We start from the raw sequence: 14,334 nt of genomic DNA, 5'->3' as shown, positions 1-14,334 counted from the left end.
AATACAGTTTTAGCTGGTTCAACGGGAGCTGGGATGCATCCATCCAGAACTGGCCGCCGGTTATGGGAGTAAATCACTGCTGCCGTCATCACTGGCATCAACAATATCGCTGCACATTTAGGAGGGAATTTCCACGTGTCGTGCACTGTCTAAAGTGCTCTTTATGTATTTCAGATTAACACATACCCATTTGAGATGGGTATTATTCCTACTTAGCGGATGAGGAGAATGAGGCCCGGAGAGGGTCAGTGTACACTTCTAACCGTTATGGAATGCCGCATCCACCATGAAAGGAGGAGAGGAGCAGCTGTGATTCGATGCTCACCCAGCAGCACTGCACACTGAGCTAGGCGCTGTGCATCTTCCACACGTGACAACGGTCTTGCCAAGACAGGCGTGACTGGCTGCACTTTACAGACGCACACACTGAGGCTTCATAAGTGGCTTGCCAAGGCTACAGCTGTGGGTTGGCATTGAGTGGACTGTGTAAGGAACAGGGCCAGGATCCAGACCTGTTTATGTCTGAGTGAAAAATTACATTCTTCCCAGTATGCTGAACTGTCCCCAGAACTAGAGGTCAGAAGAGCCGAACGCTAATCTCAGTCTGGTGAGTGTCCTGAAGGTGCGGTCTTTGGAGCAGCCTTCACAGACCTGCCAGCTGTGCTGCCCACAGATGAACCTCTCCAGTCAGAATCTCCGGGGGGCCTAGAGATCTTCATTTTAAAACAGAACTTCTATGGGTGAGTCTTTGGTACATTCATCTCTGGCCATGAGAGAATTCCCTCTTCCCTGCAAAGGCAACAGCCCTTTAGGCATCTCTGCTTCCTCTTCTCTGCTGAGAAGCCATTGTCTTGTACAGGCTCTGTGTGACAGCCACCTCTGAGCTGCCTTTCTCCACCCTTGAGGTAGAGTTATGAATTCCTCCCTCTGTACTTCATAAAAATGCTGTTCCTGTCCTTAAAACTGATTTATCACACTGTGTTCTAACAGTCTACTTCCTAGTCTCTTTCCCCTAAGAGGCAAAGAGGGTGTCTTATTTATCTCACACCTAGCGCCACACTAGCGGGCATGCGCTCGGTGTGTCTGACTGACAACAGGCAATACATGTTCACTGCACGTCTGGTTTTAAGAATGAACTTAATAATTCAGTTCCTCAGAGAATTCTAACATCACTCCCCCAGACAGTACTACAACTTGTGTCCATCAAGAACTTATAGCAAAGATGAAAATCTTTGAATAGACTCTGGGTGTGGTGGCACATGCCTGTTAATCCTAGCTCTTGGAGGCTGAGACAGGAGAGTCACAGGTTCAAGGCCAGCCTCAGGGACTTAAAAAGACTCTGTTTCAAAATAAAAGTAAACAGGGCTGGGGGTATAGCTCAGTGGTAGAATGGCTCTGGGTTCAATCCCCAGTAACACACACACACACACACACACACACACACACACACACACACACACAGTTAAAGAGATAATCAAACGTTGCTTTATTCCTTGATTTTTTCCTTCCTCTTTCCATTTCTCCCTCCCATTGGCTGGCAGTTGTCAATACACAGCATTTCATCCAGGATACAAGAGAAACAAACACATCGACAGAAGTGGAAACCACACACGAGATATTTTGGCAGGACCGACAATGAGATTAAACACATTCATCACATTTGCCTGCGAAACTACCAGGACAAATGCAAACTGAGAACTGAAAATAAAGCATAGAAAATTAAATTAAATAGAAAAAGTGCTAATGTTCACGGATACCAGGTGGCGAATAAGAGAACTCCTCAAGGACAAGATTCTGACAACCTCTCGTACGAGAAATTATTCTTTCAATAAGCTAATGGAACAAGATTAGTGTTATGCTGCTCTGCTTGAGCAAGAACACTCAGAGAAAGAAGGCAGCAAGCTCAATGGGACTGGCCTACTGAATGCGTAAGGCAAGCCGCGCATGGGGGCACACACCTGTAATCCCAGGAGCTGGGAGGCTGAGGCAGGAGGGTCGCAGGTTCAAAACCAGGCTCAGCAACCTAGTGAGACCACTTCAAAACAACAGCAATAGTAGTGATAATAGTAATAACAACAACAACAACAACAGAATGGGGTATAGCTTGGAGGTATAATGCCTTTGGATTCAATTTCCTAAACCAGAAAGAAAGAAAGAAAGAAAGAAAGAAAGAAAGAAAGAAAGAAAGAAAGAAAGAAAGAAAGATAAATAAAATGCATAAGATAGATAGATAGGGCCCAGGCCCCTGCAATTGACTTAGGTACAAGATGAGCCCCAATACATTCTGAATTTATGGAACTAGGATTTGATGACTTGAGGCTGCCTAATTCAAAGCCATGTCCATCCATCCATCCTTCCATCCATCTATCCATCTATCCATCCACTCATCCTTCCTTCCTTCCCTCCTTCCTTTGTACTGGGATTGAACCCAAGGCCTTGTGCATGCTAGGCAAGTGCTCTACCACTGAGCTCTACTCCAACCCTTAGTCTCACCTTAGTCAAATCCAAGGTGACCTCCCTTGTCCTCTCCCCTCAGACAAAATAAAATCAACCATCAGGTACAACACTGCTGATGGAGGATCTGTGATGGACATTTTGCAGTTAGACACCTAAGGCTGGGTTTACCTTCTCAACAGCAGAAAAAGCGAAGTAATAAGAAAAAGATGGTTCTCATTTAAAGCACCTCTGTACTGATGTTTAAGTGAACAAACCGCACACAAAAACAAAAACCCCTGGCCCAGTCCTAAAAACCGTAAGGTGTGAAGTAATCCATTCATTGGGCACTGCGTGAAGGACAGGTGCAGAGAGTAAAAAGAATAAACCACTCCCCCTGTGAAGGTCATAATCTAGACGGGGAAAGACATTTAAGTATATGAGTCTAGTACGAGCAGAGCACGGGGAGCAAGTCTCCGAGGCAGATTACCCGGTGTGTGTGAAACCGATCCTGCAGTCACGTGGCTCTTCCTACCTCGACTTCCTCATCTGCAAGAGGAGTAATACTACTACCCACGTCACGGGGTCGCTGTGAGGATTAACGAGTTAATATGTGGAAGAGCGTAGAGGAATGATTGGCAGGTGGTGCTAATTAAGTGTTAGCTATTATTATTACTGATGTTATTACCAATGCACAGAAGCATGCAAGAATAAAAAGTGAGAAAAATGGGTGTTAAACAAGGGCATTATGCCATTATATCAGATGGTCTCTAATTACATATCCCCCAATTTATTGTTTGTACTGTACCCCACCTCCCACCCCTGCTGCCTTCTGTTTCTGAGTCTCTGCTCGTCCTTCCACAGTGATCTCTCCCCCTCCCCCGACCCACCATCATGGTACAGGAGATTGAACCAGAGGTATTCTACCTCTGAACTATACGCAGCCCTTTTTCATTTTGTTTTATTTTGAAACAAGGTTTCACTAGGTTGCTTAGTCTTGGTACATCACTGAGGTTGTCCTTGAACCTGTGATCCTCTTGTCTCAGCCTCTCAAGTACTAGTATTACCGGCAAGTATCACCATGGTCAGTAATCTTTCTTTTATCACATTATGCCCTTTTTCACGTTCTGTTTGAACCATCAAACCTATACCATGTGTACCTTCTTATTTGGTATGACTTTAGTCTTTATTATGTCACACAAAATGCTGCCATACATAAAGGTATGTTTCCTATTTCACCCAAATCTTATCTGGATCATAGAGCAGTTCCACGGTACCTGACTAATAGCAGAAAACATAGTGAATCTGGTTGATTAATTGAAGGTACTCAGATTTAGATATGGCTTTCATTGGCATAGAGTAGGGGCTGGCAATTTTTTTTTTTCTGCAAAGTGCCAGATAGTAAATATTTCTCACTTGGTCGGCCATATGCTCTCTGTTGCGACTGTCACAACTAGTCAGCTCTGCTCCTGCAGCCATATCAAATACATAAATAAAAAGCATGGCCACTTTCTAATAAAACTTTACTCACAAACATAGGCCTAAGAGCTGCTGTCTGCTGGTATTTGGCATAGATCTTCATGTGGATCTCAAAATTATAAAGTTGACCAGCTAAAATGAGATCTAGCTGTGGTTAAAAACAATAACTCCCCCCCAAAAAAGATCAGTCCTACTCCCTCAAGAGACTGTCAGCAGAGCGGAGCAGCAGGGATTCCCACCCACCCCAGAGTAATAGAGTGCCCTGGGTATTTCCATGCCCCTCACCACCCGCCTTTGAGCTCACACAGTCTGGTGAAGAATGTGGCCAATAAGGGCCCACTCAATTAAGTGACGCTCTCATGATCCGGCCATCACTGTTTTCTTCCCAGTAGCTTGTTTTTTTTAGAGCTTGAACCACGAAGTTGATGACTAGAATTCACTCACCCAAGAAGCAAAGCAATTTCAGCTTTACCAATCTGAACTAACGTTTCATAATTTTAATCCTCACATTTTCAATTAACAGATGGACGCATCACATTCATCCATAAACAACGAGGAAAAAAAAAGTAATTTCCTTAATGTACACCTGGGAAAGACAACTGGAATCTGGATATGCACATTCAAATATAATGCAATTTAATTATTAGAGCAATTTAAAACTACTAAGAACATGACGGGTAGCCGAGAAGTTGCTTCACACACATACATAACACACATATTTGAAATCGTAGTGTTTCATAGACTCTCAAAGACTAACACTGTAGCATTAACAGGACTTTGCTAAGTACAAAGGTGGCTGGTCAACCTTATCCAGCCTGGCAGAGCCAGGAAAGTGATGATGCTCTATAAACACAGATAGTGATGATATGATAACAGATATGATAACCTCAAAGGTTAATCCAGCCCTCCTTATAAATGCAAACAATATAAATATTCTTTAAAATGATACCAAACAAAAATGAACTATTCTGTTATCTGAAAATAAATTTATTTGTATTATTCTGAGAATAAGATCTAGAGTTCTATCCACATTAAGCTCTTCTAATCAAGATAACACATGAACAAAGATTAATGAGAATAAGATCCATGGTTCTATCCATATTAAAATTGTTTACATCCATGATATATAAGCAAAAGCTATCAGGACTGAAAGGGAGTACACTTCAGTAAATCTAGAAACCTCATTATAAAAATTAATCCTAAAAGGTTAAAACAAAAACTTTGCTCCAAAAATGACACTAGATAAACTTCTTACTTGGCTTCTTCCCTCCCACTCTTGAAGTAATTATGGAGACCAATAAACATTTTTTTATGGACATAATAAATTTCCTTGTTTAAAAAGTAAGAAAAAGCATTCTAATCCAAGTCACATTGGCTTAGAAACAGCTTTGTGCTGCTACTTTTCATTCTTGACAAATTTATCTCAGTGAAACTAAATAAGTTATCTCACAGTAGGCATGAATCCAACAATTAAACAAAATATAGAGATACGAGTTCTAAAGAGAACTGACTGATAACCTTACATTCAGAGACCCATAAACAAAATTTGGCTACACCAGTATTTTAATTTTGATCTGGTGACAAGGCATGCTTGTATTCCTGGAAAAAACAACCAATCTTATTGACTGACATCCTGGCATAGTTTAGGGTTAATTAAATAAGCAATGTGGAAAAGTAGCCAAAATGCTATAAGGTGCAATTTTTCTGTAGGATTAAACTTCAAAACTCAGCGATTTCACACTTGAACTGACCAGTTAAGTCAACAGAGTCGGATGAGCTGATGGCGCCTGTATAAGCCCTTGTGTCTTTTGGAAAGATTTAAAAATTGGATCATGACTTGGATTGACTTTGTAATTTATGATCTACTTGGCTAAAACTGTGGAATTAATTCAAGAATTATACATTACCAAGTACATAAAGATAAAGATGTTGGTTTTAAATGTTATTTTTGCGTAAGCTCACTTACCGCCATATAAGCATTTGTTCCGACATACGTCTTGGCTATAGAATTCACCAGCTATGAGACAAGACAGTCTGTTAGAACAATATAAAGATAATGTGGAAATAAAATGGGCAATTATTCCTCATTTAACCTACAATCATCATTCCTATAAATCAACTAAAAATTATGTAAAAGGGAACAAATTTATCTACAAAGGCATTAAAAATGATTAAATCTCTCTTTTCTTTTGAATGGGATTTCCAATTTAAACAAGCACAGCATTACACTTTATAGCAGATAACCTTAAACAATTCACTAAAGTGGGATGCTTATCGCTTTAGTACCCCAAACCCGCCTGATATAAAAAGTCAATTTGAAGGAGAATTTGAACACACTCATTTTTTAGTCAGATGGCTCAAGATGTGAATGAAGCCCCGCGCGTTGCTAGAGTGAAGCCAGCGCTAAATACGCTGGAGGGATAACAGACTTTGACAACTCATAATACAACGGTGACCTCCGCTTTGGTCTTCGTGTTTGGCTGGGAGTAAAGGTGGCTGCAATTCAAATCAACATCGCAGCACGCTCGTGGGTCACCATCACCGGGGTTCTCAGGGGAGGCCCAAAATGGAAATTAATTAAAATTTGTGCTGCACATTGTAATAGCCCTCCACCATTGTTGCTCCCAATATTAATTTTTATTGTGGGCCAGTTGGGCTCCCCAGGCTCAGCTCCCACTCTGCCCTCCCTTTTGTCTCGCCCAAACGCTTTCATATCAAAGCTGCATATCAATGAAGTTTGCTATTCGTAAGTAGTAATTACAATATCAGCACTTTTTACTGTCATTAAACAATGAACAATCATATTCTGATGAAGGGGACTCGCTTCGAGATTAAAAAATGAATAACACACTCCCAGCCGAGGAAGAGATACAGCATTTCTGTTTGTCTGGCAGCTAGGTGGTGATTTTTCAATCCAGAGAGTAGATTGAAAATAAAAAGTGGATGCTACGGAGGGGAGCGTACACTTGGAGGAAGGAGACCCACCTGCGTGCTCACTCCAAAATCGCACAGCTTGACTTGTCCTTTCGTGTTTACGAGCATATTGGAGGGCTTCACATCTAAAAAGGGACCAGAAAAGCCCGTGTGACTACTTCTGTATCCACAGTGCTTGTTTTTAAAAGCACACGCATACACCAGATCACACTGCAGAGCGGACATCATCTGCTCATCCAAAATTCCAATCACAGATTTAATGCAGAGCATTTTATCTGGGGGCAAAATGCAAGGCCCTCACTTCTGGTGTCCAGAGAAGAAAGGGTTTTTTTTTCAAGTGAAAGTCGAATCAAATCTTTGCTTCTAACAAGGGTAAAAACTCTCAGTATCTCATACCTGGCCCTTCAGAAAAGTAGATAAGAAAATGTCATCTTCATACAAAGAATCTGCACGAAAACGACTAGCTTTATTCTAATTGTGTAACTGACAGATTCCTTCACCCCACGCCCCAATCTGAAGATCAGGAAGGCCAAAGAGAAGCCAAAAAGGAAAAAAAAAGTTACTTGTATGTTGCTGGTAAAAGGTCATATCTGAGAGACATGATGGAAATCGAAGACACCATTGCTTTTTCCTGTGTTGATGGTACAAATGCTACTTCACAAAAGGCTCAGGAATTGACCTACAAGATGCGTGTCTGCGAGTGCACTCGTGCTCACCAGCCTTTGTTTCCTTTATCCTTTTCTTCCCTCGCATCATTTCTGACTGCTGTTAAGAGTTAACAAAAGAACTGACACAGCTTTGCCAAAGCAGTCGGTGGTAAATAATGACACGACAGGTTTCTGTGCAGCACCCTCACTAACAGTGAGCCTTTTCTGGAACTGGGGGAGGCCACGAAAGCCATCCGATCAGGTCAAGAGCACCTCACTTTCGATGGTGCACAGCAGCGCCTGCATCAACACTTTCTGTTTAATGGCAAAAGTGGCCCGGGACAGACAAGTGTCTAACCTTAATCAGCCCAAATCTAATTTTTGATCGAACATTTAAAAAATAATCTGCAAATGCGTTAATCTCCTCTAACCTTCCAGCTTGCAAAAAGGTACGTCAACAAAGTATCTTGTCAACAGTCTGTATTTATTTCAAATTTCAAGTTCAAACTCAGTAACTGGCAGCCACCAAAGCCTGCTGACTACGTGACGGGCAACGCAGCATGCTTTCTCACACCACCGCTCACTGGTGTTGCTGGACTGGCACGAGAACATAAACTTCACGAGGGCAGGGACTTTGCTCTTACTGACTAGTGATCCCCGAGTCCCTGGAAGAGAGGCAGCCACACAGTAAGTGCTTAAGAAATATTTGCTGAATGGAAGAGCAAATAAATGAATGGAAACCTTTCACACTGTGAGCAGACAGTATCACTTCATGCTTATGATTCTGTTTCAGTGGTGAGGGGTTAACTATAGAACATGTTCTCTGGAGCATGCTCCGAGGGTGACATATGCTATAACCTTGGTTGGAGGACTCTCCCTTGGAATTCAGGTTGGTATGCTCCAGCAGGCATAAACTCCTTACCAACTAGCCTCCCAACCGCCACGTTTTCCTGATTTCAATGTAAGTCTTATACCACCACGTCATAGGAACCCTAATCACCACCATCACCACATCACTTCTCTCCTTTAGGCAGACGTTAAATATTGCTTGACATAGCCCGACCCACCCCTTAAGAACAGGCTGTGCTTTTCAGCACCACAAAAAGAAAAAGAAAAGAAATACAAAGCTGTAGGAAGCGTGTTCCTTCCCTATGGATTTATTTTTTGGCATGGTACCTGTAACAGCAAATACCTAATTGAGTGGCAGATGCTCAGTTCCCCACAAATGGTGCTCACAGAGGTAACGCAACTTAAAGGACTTTCCTGGCCTCAGAAGTTATGGCAGCAGGAAGAGAGACACTTTCAAATGAAAGACGGGCAGGATTCAGTAGGCAGAAAAGATGGAGGAAGGGTTCTAAACCTGGGTCTCGGGGGAGGTGATGAGGACATTGTGATGAGGCCGACAGTGCTTAGAACAGTCTAGATGGCATTCAGGTTTGGTTCGAGGATGACGGCCCGTCTTGTACTTTTATACATAAAGTGCTCCCACCAAGGAGGCTGAATGCGCGAAGGCCGTACAAAGATAGTGCCGGTCGGAGAGCTGCATACTGCCTGCGGTCAAGGTCCTAAATGCACTTTACCTTTTCAAACAGTCTAGCAGTTTTGTTGCTTTATTCTTTTCTATAGACTCCCTTAAGTCTAATGTGTGGTTGGATATTTGCTTTATGGGTACTATGCCAAGAAATAAATTCTTAGGGAAGGAACATGGTGCATACAACTCTGGTGTGTGTGTGTGTGTGTGTGTGTGTGTGTGTGTGTGTGTGTGGTACTGGGGATGGAACCCAGGGGCATGTTACCTCTGAGCTACACTCCCAGCCCTATTTTATTATAGGCATGTACCACCATGACCCCTTATTTTGAAACAGGGTCTCACTAAGTTGCGGAGGGCCTCCCTAAGTAGCTGAGGCTGGCCGCGAACCCGTGATCCTCCTGTCTCGGCCTCCCACATACTGGGATTGCAAGCCTGCGCCACCACGCCCGGCTGCACTTAGTATTTTTTTCCAGCACAGTACATTACTCAGTAGTTGGTTTGTTTTGGTTCTGGTGTTTGGTCCTGGGGATTGAACTTAGGGGTATTCTGCCTCTGAGCTCCACTCCCAGCCTTTTTATTTTTTATCTTGAAACAGGGTCTAAGTTGCTGAAGCTAAACTCAAACCTGCAATCCCCTTGTCTCAGCCCCTCAAGTACTAGAATTACAGGCATGTGCCACAGTACATGGATGGCTGTTTTTTTAAACAACATTATTACATCTGCTGATATAAATGTTCCTCTTTCCAGTAAAATATATCTGTGTTTTATATATAAATTTATAAAAATATAATTTACATATAATTACATATAATTTATAACTATTACAAATATATACATATATATTTGTGGGGTGTACTGGGGACTGAACCCAGGGGAATTCTAGCTCTGATGTATACTCCTAGTTTTATTTATTATTTTTTTTTAGTGGTTTTTGAAACAAACTCTTAATAGGTTGATGAGTCTTGCTACATTGCTGAGGCTGGTCTTGAACTTGCGATCTTCCTGTCTCAGCCTCCCAAATATTAGGATTATAGGCATGTGCCACCATGCCCAATTTCCTAGCAATATTCTGAGGCATAATTTGAATGTAACTGATCTCTTTACACAAAGTCAATGGACTCAGTCCAGAAGAACTGGGTTTTTTAGTTCATTTTAACCTGGCCACAAAGTTGGCATGTGACTTTGGACCTGACATATGACATTATAGTTTCCAATTCTGCAGGGAGATAATTATGTCAGCCTTAAAAGAACTGTAAGGATTAGATGCAATACTGAATGTAAAACTGCTTTTTTAAACTGTCACACACTCTATAAGCATGAGGTATTATTATCAACTGGCAATCAACCAACCTTCAAAAAGCGACATACTTCATTATATTTAGGAAATAATTCCTATTACTGCTGCAGCAACTTAAGAAGCATTTGAGTAAGACACTAACTGAAAAAAAAATTCCCAAAGCCCAGTAAGCAGAACGGCAAAATCAATGTAATGTTTAGCAGGAAGCACTTCTGCCAGACGTATGGGTTTGTTCCTCTACTGCATTGGTCTCCCTACACTTGTGCCTGCTTTACTGTAGACTGTTCAACACAGCAGCTAAAAGTGAGCCCTTAAAACCAAAAGGGGGGGGGAATTCGCTTGAGCCCCCCCCCCCCGGCATTTCTGAATGGCATGTGGCTTTAACTGTCTTCTGTATTTCTATATTTTTCATAAACTTCTTTAAATCTTTAACAAAAGTCCGGGCTAATGTGTATTTATCCTTAGCTCAGGACAAGAACTCGCAGTTTTTCTGTTTTTGTTTTTTTTGTGTGTGTTTTGAGGGAAACTGTGTCCGGAACCCTAACAGGGGTCCTCGGGGACAGTTTCCCCAAAACTGTATTATCTCAAACCGTAACATATTTGGCACCCACGTGTGGCTATCTGTCCAGCCAAAGGCGACTCCAGCCGACAGTGGGCCCAAAGCCACTGCATCTTGAAGGTCAGTAACCCTCCCCAAAATGGGACTAGATCCTGGCAGATGACAGGATTGCCAGTGCCAATGGGCTCTCTAGAAACATAGAGACCCCCCTGCCACAGACTAGCTACAGCAGAATCTCCAGGGGAGGGGAAAATTCTCCATTAAATAGCGTAGGCTGGATAGGCCCAATGAGTGCCTGTCCATTCTGCCCACATAGAAGATGGGATACTCTTTTAAAAGCCCTGTACAAAGTTAAATCTAAAAAGAAATGCCTTCAGAAAGCTCCCCAAACAGGAGACACCAGCCAGCACCAAACAGGAGATGCCAGCCAGCACACATTTCTAATGGTAGTAAGTTTTTTCTTTTCTTTTTTTTTTTTTTCGGTAGTTGGAAACAGGTTCTAGGGAAATAAGCTAGCTTGCTTTTAGCGGCAGCGTCTAGGAAGCGTGGCCATTAGCAACTGCAGCCACATGCACCCTGTTGGTCTGTGAACTATGGCAGTTCGTAGTCCCCAGCAGCTATTGGAAGGCTGAATGGGTAAGCTTCTCCAAGAGCTCAAGAAAAAGCCTAAGTCAAAAGTTTCAACCAGATAACAGACATGGTGAAGGCACCCAGGAAGCATTGTCTGGCATTCAACAGGCAGTTACATCTCCATTTGCATAAGAAAGCCCTCAGGGGAGGAAGCACAGGAGGAGGCCACGCGACCGCTGGCTGCTCAGGATTCTTAGGCCCCTCAGAAATTGGGGAATATTTTCAAGGGAAGCAAATTAATAAGATTTTTTTTTAATGGCAATATTTTCAGCTAGAAAACCTCATTGAGAGAAGGGACAGGCAGAATAGAAAGCTCAGCTGCAAGGCAGAAGGGAAGTGGCTAAACTTCAAGCTTGCACTGGCTTTCTGGTGGACGGTGAGGCCACTTTAACTGCTCCATGTCATCCCAGCTGGACGCCCCCAGCTGGGCTCCTAGCTTTAGGGGTGCAGGGAACTTCATCCAGACAGAGAAAGGCCACGCAGACCTCTTTCTGTCTTAAGATGAGATTCCAGCAATATCCTAAATGCTAGGGTAATTGGTTTTAGATTGGGAAGCTCTGGGGAGGGGGTGCGACCTTGCCCAGACAGGCCAATAAAACCCCACCCTTTCTCTCTCAAATGGTATCCCAACAATCCAAAGGGAAAGCCGCATTTCCACTCACATGCGTTTCCCAAAAATGGAGAAAAGTTTGATTCCAAAATGAGTAAGTTTTTCGGCACTCAAGCCCGGCCACGGTAAAGCTGGAGCATCCCAGGCGCAGCTTCAGGGGCCTGAGATTCTCAGGGTCTTAGTGCCGCCAGATTAGCCTCCAATTGGTTTTGCCTACGGGCCTCCTTATACCACCTGGAAAGGGGAGTTTAGAGTTCGATCTGTCCATATGCAGTTCTTTCTTAAGGGCTGAGTGTAAGGCTACATCAACTCAAACAATAGGTGCTGGCAGTCTTAGTCATTTTTTTAATCTGGTAGAAGGGGAGGCCATCATTAAGACAAAGACTACTATTGCAGGCTGCCAATTTGGTTTAACAGGGGCTTGAAAAGGGAAAGACAGACGGGCAAAAGCCATGAAAGAACTCTGGCTGAACACAGAAGCCTAAGCTCAAGTCTGTTTTAGGGGAGAGAGCAAGGGCATCTCTGGTGTAAACGCCCTCAACCACGAGGCCAAAAAGGGCCTTCCGAGGCCCAGCTCACAGGGCAAGAGCACAGCTCACAGGGCAAGAGCATTAAATGGCTGAGCACCCCTAATTCCGGAAGGAACTGGGGTCCCCAGACCTAGGTTCCAGTGATTCCTCCCAACTCCCACCACCTGAGTTAAGACTAAAGAGCCTTAGGGATCACAGTGAGATCTCACAAAAGGCCAGATGTAAGGCGTTACCCTCCTTTCCCAGCCCAAGGTCCAAAAGTTTAGTTAGGGTTAGGGGCATGTCAGGCCAGCCCTGAACCATCTCTTTACTCAAGATTCAGCCTGCTGTGTCCAGGGTGACCTTCCATTCTCCCATTCTTAGCTACACCAGAGATTTCAGCTCCTCTGCTAACAGGGGGATATAATGTCAGGAAACCAAAAGTTTTTTTTCTTTTGCTGGCTACACTAAAGTTACTGCTCAAAGTTTTTTTTTTTTTTATTTCAAAACTTAGCTAAAATCGTAACTCCTAAAAAGCTGTGCAATTAGACCCCTACAAGATGTGATTATCAAAGGTGATATGCATTGTCTTTAATTTTATTCCTTTTACAAATCTAAGGTTTTAAGGTGCCATTGTTATTTACCTAATGTCTTATAATTCAATTATTAAAGTGGGGAAATGCAAAATGCAATGCCTTAGAATGCTCTTAACTTCATAAGGTTTAAAATAATACTTAAGTCTTTTAAATGGTTTTTTAAAATTGCTGGTATCTAAACAACATTATAAAATGGTATGGTTTTTGGTTTGCTTGTATGTAACAACAACAGACAGATATAAAGAGTGTGTCGGTATAAAGTTTTTGTAACGAAAGGAAATTTTGTGAGACTAAGAAAGCATATTGTAAGGGTTGTTGTCCCAAATGGGAAAGAAAGGACCAGGATAGGAAAATCAGAGGGTTAGAGCAAGCTGCAGAGTGTTTGTGGGATGTTTGTTTGCAAATGTGATGAAGATGGATTATTAAAAGGGTGTAGTTTCTAATAAGCCTACCATTTGTATATTCCCAAAAGAGAAGTGCTAGAGGTCAACAGCAGGTGTGTACTGTGGAAAGAAAGGCTAAAATATTACTTCTGGCAATAAAATCTAGAGACCCCAAAGTCTATAATAATTCTCTACAACTGGCTTCAAGATTGTTTACCGGAAAAAAAGTTACAGGAGACTAAATCGTGTAATACGGGGATTTGAAATCTGCTTTAGAAATTAATTCCAAAAATAGCTTGTTAAGTCCACCAGGCAAGCAATCTAGAGACACATGTCCAGGTGAAGATTGGCAGCTTGGTTTTACTCATACGCCAGAGGAAACTTTTAGGTCTTTTCTGACTGGGACATAGTCCTAGATGACAATGTTACCCTATTGTCAGCGTACCAGCAAGTTAAGTAAACTCCAAACGGTGCCAAGGAAAAGGGTAAATTCTGTTTTGTCCAGGTGACCTGGTACTCATCAAATCATCTAAAATCTTTATTCCAAAGCCTATTTCAGGTCTCCACAGCACTGATTTCTGGATTCACATGGCGCAAAATAAACTAAATACATCCCACTTTTGTGTATTTCAGTCTAAATCAGCAAAACAGGTTTTAACTTCTCATTTAAGTGCTATGTTTAGGTTTTCATGGTTAACCTGTATTGTGAGTGTTGTCTCATAGGTTT

General features: G+C 42.4%; 1 protein-coding gene across 3 annotated transcripts in view; it reads right to left on the bottom strand.

Moving 5' to 3' along the window:
• The window catches only part of MAP2K5 (mitogen-activated protein kinase kinase 5), a gene marked incomplete at both ends in the record, with an annotated part of 273,181 nt that overhangs the window by 113,374 nt on the left and 145,473 nt on the right, over window positions 1–14,334 (bottom strand). For all 3 annotated transcript variants that reach the window (XM_080690438.1, XM_080690439.1, XM_080690440.1), the window contains 2 exons: window positions 5,879–5,929; window positions 6,898–6,971. In XM_080690438.1, coding sequence (XP_080546564.1) covers window positions 5,879–5,929; window positions 6,898–6,971 — 125 coding nt within the window. The remainder of the gene's footprint in view (window positions 1–5,878; window positions 5,930–6,897; window positions 6,972–14,334) is intronic.

Source organism: Muscardinus avellanarius (genome assembly GCF_963383645.1).
Source record: "Muscardinus avellanarius genome assembly, chromosome: 3".
Taxonomy (NCBI): Eukaryota; Metazoa; Chordata; class Mammalia; order Rodentia; family Gliridae; genus Muscardinus; species Muscardinus avellanarius.
The sequence above is the reverse complement of the archived record's forward strand: the minus strand, read 5'-3'. Positions and strand labels throughout refer to the sequence as shown.